The sequence below is a fragment of the Martes martes genome (genome assembly GCF_963455335.1).
Source record: "Martes martes genome assembly, chromosome: 4".
In the NCBI taxonomy this organism is placed as follows: Eukaryota; Metazoa; Chordata; class Mammalia; order Carnivora; family Mustelidae; genus Martes; species Martes martes.
The window spans coordinates 174088528-174098184 of NC_137891.1; the positions used below are offsets into that span (position 1 = coordinate 174088528).

The window sequence follows — 9657 nt, forward strand, 5'->3', positions numbered from 1 at the left end:
AAAAGGAGAAGGGAGCTATCCAAAGACACTCAGTAGCAGAACAGGAACTGGACCCCAGGACCTCACCCACCCCCCACTCCCAGTCAGAGAGAAAAATGCTGGCTCTTGGCCTCTAATCTCAGCTTTTCACTGTATGCGCAGTGACCACAGTCAGAGAGTCACGTTCTTTTCACCTCACAGGTTGTCCCTGGCTTTAAACACTAGGAACGCGGGGGCAGTTGTTACTGTGGCATTCAATTTCACTTCATACTTTCAGTTCAGGTGGAAAACCCCCCCAGGGGCAACCCCCTGCACCTTCCCAACACCACCCCCTCACCTGAAGGTTCCCTTCCCACCCACTCGGCCTAAGTCAGGCTGCAGGCTGCAGGCTGTGGGCTGTGGCTTAGCCGCCAAGCACCAACATGCTGTCTGACCAAAGCGTGTCAGGTAGTTCTGGGGCTTTGGCTTGTTCTAAGGCAGGGTGGCACTTGGTTGGTGGGTCGGTTCTCTTTCAACCGTCCTTTTGTCCAGAGTCAGTCACGAAATGGTTTTGTCTGCCTCCGTCCTTCTTACTCTTTGGAACTCACCGGACATGGGGTAAAAGACATGAACGCTTTCCCCTGACAAAGGCACAGGTGTAAAGTCTTACACACACCTGGACAGAATGGAGACCCCATCACAGTGGACCCAGTGAAAAAGCCTCGGTAGAGGCCATCCGCCAATAGCTTTTTCCAAAGAGACTGGGACCAATATTGTCGGTGTGTGAGAAAAGGGGCTCAGAAAGTTGAAGGGACTTGCCCAGAGTCACATGACCACCTATGGCAGAGGGTGGAACTAGTGGCCCTGCAGAGTCTCCCTCTGTGCTGGGCACTCAGACGGCAGTCCTTGCCCTGGGAAGGAGGCCCGTCTAGGAGTCAGACACTCTGATTCCAGAAGGTTTTTCTATCTGCCCACAGGGGAACCAGGCAGGGAGCTGGGTTTCCTGTCGCTCTCCACATCCTGTTGCAGTCGGATGTTGTCTCGTTAGGCCCTCCATCCAAAGGCCTGCATTTCCTGCCCTTATCTAATTTGGACGATACCACAGGTCAGTGGCCAGACCAGACCTGGGTGAAGCTCAGCATGCCGGCAGCCACCACAGTGGCATCGCTCTTCTAGGCTGGACTCTGCGTGGGGTAAGCCGTTCTCTGATGAGAGGGGACTGTTTCCTAAGGGAAATACGGGGACAGGGGGAGTTTGGCTGGGGCAGCAGGGTGCAGGGAGGAAGCTTCCCAAAGTGGCAGGGTGGGGACATGGGAACTGAGAAAGCCTTGCACTGTCACTCATTCGTGACCAGTGCCGAGAACAAAGCTGGCACCATTTCCTGTCTCAGCTCTGGTGTGGCTCTGGCAACACTGAGCACCTGCTCTCTGTCCCAGGCAAATGCCCCTTCACAGCTTCTGTGCACAGGGTCATCTCTGTGCCTCCAGACCCAGGGTCTCGTCTTGTGATTTGGGATATGATATCTAGTTCCAGCTCCGCTGCCCTTTTGTTGGGTGACCTCACATCATTACATCCCCACCCCTGGACTGTTTTCTCAATGCTGAAATGATGGAGCTGAATTAGGTGAGAAGTTTTTGATCTCCTCTTCAGACTGCCTTGAAGAGAGGGCAAAGGTGATATGAACACAGATTTTACCTGACTTAGGAACAGGGGTTCCATCAATTGTAAAAAATTGTTCTGCTCTCTTAAAATTTTTAAAAACAGGGGCAACCTGGGTGGCTCAGTCAGTTAAGTGTTTGCCTTCAGCTCGGGTCATGATCCCAGGGACCTGGGACCAAGCCCAACGTTGGGCTCCCTGCTCAGCGGGAAGCCTGCTTCTCCTTCTCCCTCTGCTGTTCCCCCTGCTTGTGTGCTCACTCTCTCGATCTCTCTGTCAAATAAATAAATACAATCTTTTTTTTAAGATTTTATTTATTTATTTGACAGACAGAGATCACAAGTAGGCAGTGGGGAGGGGTTTGGAAGCAGGCTCCCCGCTGAGCAGAGAGCCCTATGCAGGGCTCCATCCCAGGACCCTGGGATCATGACCCAAGCCAAAGGCAGAGGCTTTAACCCACTGAGCCACCCAGGTGCCCCTTTTTTTAAAATTTTAAAACACTGGATTATAATAAGGGCTGCCATTTACCGAGCTCTTCGGATGTGTCAGGCATATTATTCTTAACAACCACACATAGTAGGTGAATTATCCTCATTTGAAGATGCTCGGAATAATAATAATAAGCACAGGCATCATATTAATTTACTTAAACCCTCACAAAATCCATCTTACAGATGAGAAATGGGAAACCCGAGGCATTTGTTATCTTGAACAAGGCAACCAGGCTGGAATTTCAAGCTACAGGGTGTACTGCTCTCCCCCTTACACTCCTACTTGGGGTCCACTCCATTTGAGGCAGCCCCTTTCCATCCACATGGGTTCATTCCATAGGGAGTTTTTGAGCGCCTACTGTGTGTAGGCATGTGCAAGGCACTGAAGACCCAGAAATAATGAAGACCCAGTCTCTGACCTTGACAAGTTGTGGGGCCTCTGCCAAGTGGTTTAACGTCTCTGAACCTCCTTTATCTGTGAAATAACAATACCCATAATTTTTATTTTATTTTATTTTATTTTATTTTATTTTATTTTATTTAGAGAGAGAGAACATGACTGAGGGTGGGGAGAGGCAGAGAGAGAGGGAGCAAGAGAATCTCAAGCAGACTGTGCTGAGCATGAAGCCCCACCTGGAGCTAGATCATAGGACCCTAAGATCATGACCTGAGCTGAAGTCAAGAATCTGCTGCTTAACCAACTGAACCACGCAGGCATCCTTTATTTTTGAGCTCCATGCCCCCTGTGGGACTCCAACTTCCAACCCTGAGATCGAGTCACAGGCTATATATACTGACTGAACCAGCCAGGCACTCCAATACCCATAAGTTTTATATTATAAAGTTATATGGATTATATTAGATTGTGACTGTTGAAATTATTCTGTAGAATTTAAATTCCATGCAAACGTTGGTTAGTTCCGTTATTAATCTGGTTGGAGAAAAGCCTAGTGCGCAACCGGTTACAAACGAAGCAGAGTAGGGCTGGGAGCTTCCTGTGTGACGGGGCATCAGGGAAATCTTCACGGGTTGAAAGATGAGTTCAGAAGTAGGGTAAAGAAGGAGGGTCAGCCAGAGAAAGGAACCTTGGCGGGAAGGTGTGGGCAAAGGTGCAAAAAAGTAGACCCATATGGGAAATGGCGGAGGATCCGGGGGAGTAGGGGAGCAGGGTGGGGCTTCCGGCAATGGCTGCTGAGCAGGGCGCCCTGCCCTGGCTCTCCAGGAGCAGTACACAACCTTGGCTTGGGCTAGCGCTGTTCCCCCAAGACACGACAGGAGACACCTGTCATTTACAATTTCCTCGTTGCCACATTATTAAACAAATAAATAAATAAATAAGGAACAAGAGAAGGAAATGTAGACTCTTGTAGCCCTGTCATTGGTCACACGTGTCAGGGTCCCTCGGGAGCACATTCCCAGGAGCTGATGCCTCCAAGGGCGGGGTCACGTGGACCAGACCAGATTTCGCTGAGCTGCTCTCCAAAGTGGTTGTGCCAACTTGCCCCCCTCCCCTGGCGGCACCGAAAGTCCTCGTTGGTCCGTGCCTTCTCCAACACTCTGTCATATAAAAGTGGCATTTTTTACCAGTCTGGTAGGAGTGAAACTTGCATTTCTGTGGTTGCTACTGAGGGTAGACATGTTTTCAAAGGATCATCGACCATTTCTCTTCCATGTCTTTATTCTTCTTCTGTATGGGTTCTCTTTTTTTCTCCAGAAATCTAATGTGAGGTTTGCCTGTTTTATTATCTTTTCAAAAAAACTGGCTTCAGTCTTTACAGTTTTTTCTAGTCTCCTTTGCTTTCCTATGTCATTAATTTCTGGTCTTATTATTTCTGTCTTCTGCCTTCTTTGTATTTACACTGTTGTTCTTTTTCTAATTTTGTGATGTTTAGGACATTTGTCTTTTTTCTTCTCTAATATGAGTGCAAAGGGCTATACATTTCCTTTTTGGTGCTGCGCAGATAGAGCCCACAGGTTTTAATGTTACAATTCTAAGTATTTCCTAATTCCCTTTAGGATTCTTTGACCCAAAAATTATTCAGGAGTCTATTTTTAATGCTTCGTACTTACAAAGTTTGTTAGTTATATGTTTAAGTTCTTGATTTTTTAAAAAAGATTTTATTTATTTTTTGACAGAGAGAGAGAGATCACAAGTAGGCAGAGAGGCAGGCAGAGGGAGAGAGGGAAGCAGACTCCCCGCTGAGCAGAGAGCCCGATGCGGGGCTCGATCCCAAGACCCTGAGACCATGACTTGAGCCGAAGGCAGAGGTTTAACCCACTGAGCCACCGAGGCGCCCCTAAGTTCTTAATTTTTTAACAAATTGCACTGTGGTTAGAGAACATGATTTATATGTTACAGATTATTTTAAATTTGTTGAAATCTACTTTTCACCCAAGACTCAGTCAGTTTTGATAAATGTCCACCTTTGCTTGAAAACAATGTGTATTCTCCATTTATTGGGTGTTGAGTTCCATATAGGACTATTTAATCCAGGCTGTTAATTGCATATTCAAATCTTATACATTCTATTAATTAGTATGTTGTCTGCTTAATTGATCAGCTTCTGAGAAAAGAATGCTAGAATCAGTCGCTATTCAATTTCATTTCACTTCAAGTCTACAAGTATTTATTGAGTACCTATTACCTATCAGATACTACTCAAAGACCTTGTATCAGTGGACAAAATAGTTCCTTGACCTCACAGAACTTAAATTCTAGTGGAACAAACAGACAATAAACAATAAAACAAAATAAATAGGTAAGTGATGTGGGATAAGGTATATATTAGAAGACGTAAGTGGGGGTGCCTGAGTGGCTCAGTGGGTTAAAGCCTCTGCCTTCAGCTCAGGTCATGATCCCAGGGTCCTGGGATTGAGTCCCGCATCAGGCTCTCTGCTCAGCAGGGAGCCTGCTTCCTCCTCTCTCTCTGCCTGCCTCTCTGTCTACCTTTAATCTCTGTCTGTCAAATGAATAAAGAAAATCTTTAAGAAAATTAAATTTTAAATTAAAAAAAAAGAAGATGGTAAGTGATATGGGGGGTGGGGACAGAGCAGAGTTAGGGAGACCAGAAGAGAAGGAGGATGGGGTGAGTTATTGTATTAGAGTGGTAGGAAAGCTGTCATTGAAAAGGTAAAACTTGAGCCAAGACTTGAAAAAAGTGAGAGTCTGAGTCAAGAATATATCTAGAGAAAGAGGGCTCAGGCAGAGGGAACAGCCAGTGCAAAGGCCCTGTGACAGGGGGTTGGACCCCTCAGGCAGCCAGTGTGGCTAAAGCTGGTTGACCAAGGAAAGCATGATATGAGGGAGATCAGAGAGGTAATGGGGCCAGAACACATAAAGCCTTCTAGGCCACTGTAAGTACCTTGTTTGGCTTTTGCACTGAATGGAATGGTCCCTGCGCAAGGTTTCGGACAGAGGAGTAGCATGATCTGAAGTATTTTAAAGGGATCACTCCTGCTGCTGTGTCGAAATTAGATTAAAGATGGGTCTGGTTAAAAGCACGGAGCTCAGTTAGTAAACTATCAAAGTCAACCAGCGGGTAAGAGATGATGCTTGGTTTTTGTTTTTTGTTGGTTTTTTTTTTTTTTTTTTGGTGGAAAATGGTGGTTTATTAAAGCACAGGGACAGGACCCATTGGCAGAAAGAGCTGCTGTACCAGGGTTGTGAGGGGTGGCTGATTTTATACTCAGGAGTAAACTGAGTATACTGAGCAGAGACCCTGATGCAAGGCTCGATCCCAGGACCCTGAGATCATGACCTGAGCCGAAGGCAGAGGCTTTAACCCACTGAGCCACTCAGGTGCCCCTATTATTATTGCTTTATACAGACATTTGTTTTTATTTGCTCGTACATTTAGAAACATATCTGCTCATAATTCCTTCTTGCCTCTCTGTTCTTCCCTCTGTGAAGAATTTCCTTCTGCTGCTGGCATACCTTTTAGATGTTTCTTCAGGAAAGGTCTGTTCATCGACAACTCGACTTGTATTTCTTTAGTTTGAGTTAGAGTTTAGCGCCCCCCCCTTCCTTTCTTCTGGCTTTTGTTGTTACTGGAAAATCTGCATTTAAGTTTCATTATGATTCATTTGCTGGTATTGTGTCCTTTCTCTCTGATTGCTTTTAATTTTTTCTCTTTGTCTTTCGTGTTCTGAAGTTTTATTACGATATATGTGAATATGGAATTAATTTGTTTTTAAAATCCTGCTTGTAGGGGCGCCTAGGTGGCTCAGTTGGTTAGCATCTGCTTTTTACTCAGGTCATGATCTGAGTAAAGTCTTAATCCCATCTTGTCATGGGATCCAGCCCTGGGACAAGATCCCTGCTTAGCAGGGAGCCTGCTTCTTCCTCTCTCTCTGCCCCTCTCCCCAGCTTATGTTCTCTCTCTCTCAAGTAAATAAAAACTTTTTAAAAAAATAAATAATAGGAGCACCTGGGTGGCTCAGCCAGTTAAGTGGCTGCCTTCAGCTCAGGTCGTGGTCCCGGGGTCCTGGGATCGAGCCCAGCATCAGGCTCCCTGCTGCATACACAGCCTGGTTCTCCCTCTCCCTGCTTGTACTCTCTCATGCTTTCTCTCTCGCTCTCTCTCAAATAAATAAATGAAAGTCTTAAATAAATAAATAAATAAATAAATAAATAAATAAATAAATAAATTCTGCTTGTAGTGCACTGTGATTTCTGAATCCGAGGAGGATAAGGAGAATTCTGGACAATTCTCCACTCTCCGCAGCCCCTTCTATGGCCTCCCCAATGCCCACCCCCACTTCTATTCTTCCCTTCTGAAACTCCAGTTAGATATATTTTAGGACTTTTCATTCAGTCCTTAACCTCTCTTTCGTCTGCCCCATCTCTTCGTCTCTTTGTGCTGCGTCTTCAGAAATGTCCAGATCTACCTTTGGGATCGATGCTTTCCAACTAATCTGTTCTGTTCTTTCACCTACCTTTAAGGGTTCTTATTTCAAAGACTTTGTTTTTCACTTCCAGAATTCCAGATATCCTACTTGATTCTTTTTCAAATCTGCCTAGGCAGTCTTCCACTATGTACTCATGTTTTGATTCCTTATGGTTTAATTATATTAAACGTATTCCCAAGAATGACATGAAGTCCTTGAAAGTCTCATTCTACTGTCTGACATTTCTGCGGACTCTGATTCACATGTCCTTACATATTTTGTTATTTTACGTTGGGAGCTCAAATCCCATGGGCCCCTTCATGTGGGAAACTCGTGTGCCCTGGCTAGAAGGTATATTCCTCCGGAGAAATTTCAAGTTTGCTTTCTAATAGTATCTAATGATGTCCCATATGATATTTGGGTGCTCTGGTTTGGTGTTTCTCAATATTTAAAACATACTTCTACCAAAAACAAGATTAATTATCTGACATTCAGGTTTATCTGGATTCTTATATTTTATCTGGCAACACTGCTGGTGTGAAGACAAAGTTTTGTCTTTGTTGTTAAAACCTCAGCATCTTACTTACCAAAACAGGCAAACAAAACAAAACAGAACAGAAAACCAATGGAAAAATCCCCTCCATCTTAGTATTCTGGATTCCATTTTTTTCTTGGTTTTGATTTCTTAGTTATTGGCCCTTGAAGATTTCTCTTTCAAAGGGAAGTCTCAGGATTGGTCTTTTTGGAAACAAAAGACTGAAAACCTCACAGGGCACTTCTGCATCTTGAATTCCCACATACCTCTCCTAAGGCAACCAGTACAGATCTAGTGACCCAGTAGAATGGAAAGAGGGCAAAATACAAAGGAACAAAATATAAATTGCTATTTCAACATGTGATTCCTCAACACAGGTAAAGGGTTGGTCTAGAGCTATATTGACTGTGTGAAGTCATTATTGCCTGATTGAAAAAGATTCCTTTCTTCTTCTCATTGTACTACAGCACAGGCTTCTTGACAAGCCCAGCAGGAGCCAAGGGACCCACCTCATGGAGAGACGCTGGGTGATGAAGGCAGCCAATGGCTGTAAGGATGGCTTGGATTTCAACCCCATGAAAGAGTACATGGTCCTGAACAGTTCCCAAAGGATAGCTGTTGCCGTGCTGTGCACCTCTCTTGCCCTGCTAAGTGCCCTGGAGAACCTGGCTGTGCTCTGCCTGATCCTGTGCTCCCACCGGCTCCGCAGGAAGCCCTCATACCTGTTCATTAGCAGCTTGGCTGTGGCTGACTTCCTTGCCAGTGTGATCTTTGCTTGCAACTTTGTGGAATTCCATGTCTTCCATGGCATGGATTCCAAGGCTGTCTTCCTACTGAAGATTGGCAGCGTGACTATGAACTTCACAGCCTCTGTAGGCAGTCTACTACTGACTGCCATTGACCGCTACCTCTGTCTGTGCCACCCACCTACATACAAAGTCCTACTCACCCGTGGGAGGGCACTGGCAACCCTGGGCATCATGTGGGTCCTCTCAGCATTGGTCTCCTACCTGCCCCTTATGGGATGGACTTGCTGTCCCAGTCCCTGCTCTGAGCTATTCCCCCTGATCCCCAATGACTATCTGCTGGGCTGGCTCCTGTTCATTGCCTTCCTCTTCTCTGGCATCATCTACACATATGGGCATGTCCTCTGGAAGGCCCATCAGCACGTAGCCAGCTTGGCTGAACACCAGGACAGGCAGATGCCAGGAATGGTGCGAATGAGGCTTGACGTGAGGTTGGCCAAGACCCTGGGGGTGGTGCTGGCCGTGCTTTTCATATGCTGGCTCCCGGTACTGGCCCTCATGGTCTACAGCCTGACCACCACCCTAAGCGACCAGGTCAAGAAGGTCTTTGCCTTCTTCTCCTTGCTCTGCCTTGTCAACTCCATGATCAACCCCATCATCTATGCCCTGCGGAGTGGGGAGATCCGCTCCTCTGCCTACCACTGGCTGGCCCACTGGAGGAAACACCTGAGGAGACTTGGACTTGAAGGAAACAAAGAAGTCCCAAGGTCCTCAGTCACTGAGACAGAGGCTGATGTGAAAATCACCCCATGGCCAGATTCCAGAGGACTAAACTGCTCTGAATGCTGATGAGTTTTCATAGTTTTAAACAAGCTGAGTCAGAGTCATTTCACTCCCTGGAGGAGCAGCCTTGACCCTATTGTCTTACTTGAGCCAGGCCCCAGAGGCTTGGACACTTACCCCTTTTCGCTGATGACTGACGGCACTGACCCTGGCAGGTGGCCTGACGATGCCTTTTTGCATGCAGACTGCTGGATAGCTAAGCCCTGTGAGGAGTGGCAAAGTGGGCAAGAGGCTTGAGGAGGCTCAGTGCACATTCAGGTTAGGAGAACCTCCCCAGCAAGAGGGCTTAGTGCTTGCATCCTCCAGAGAGCGCAGGAGCCAGATGGAGCCTTCAGGTTCAGCAATAAGGGACTCAGAGGACATCTGAGAAGATGAATGGATTATTTTCTGGGGATCTCAAGATGTCAGATGGGATGGCTGGCCCACCCCGTTCTTGCTTGATTGTTGGGACCTCCTTGGTTCTAAGGCTATAAAAGACCCCACTCTCTGGTCACCCTTTCCTACTGAGGACCAAAAAATTTGATACAATGAGGATCAAGG

General features: G+C 46.3%; 1 protein-coding gene across 1 annotated transcript; it reads left to right on the forward strand.

Annotated features, from left to right (window-relative positions):
• Window positions 1-1107: 1107 nt before the first annotated feature.
• On the forward strand, window positions 1108-9123 carry CNR2 (cannabinoid receptor 2; the record flags this gene model as incomplete). The annotated part of the gene is made up of 2 exons (XM_080799953.1): window positions 1108-1151; window positions 7996-9123. The coding sequence occupies exon 2, from the start codon at window positions 8041-8043 to the stop codon at window positions 9121-9123; it is 1083 nt and encodes a 360-aa protein (XP_080656079.1). The 5' UTR covers window positions 1108-1151; window positions 7996-8040.
• Between the last annotated feature and the right edge of the window lie 534 nt (window positions 9124-9657).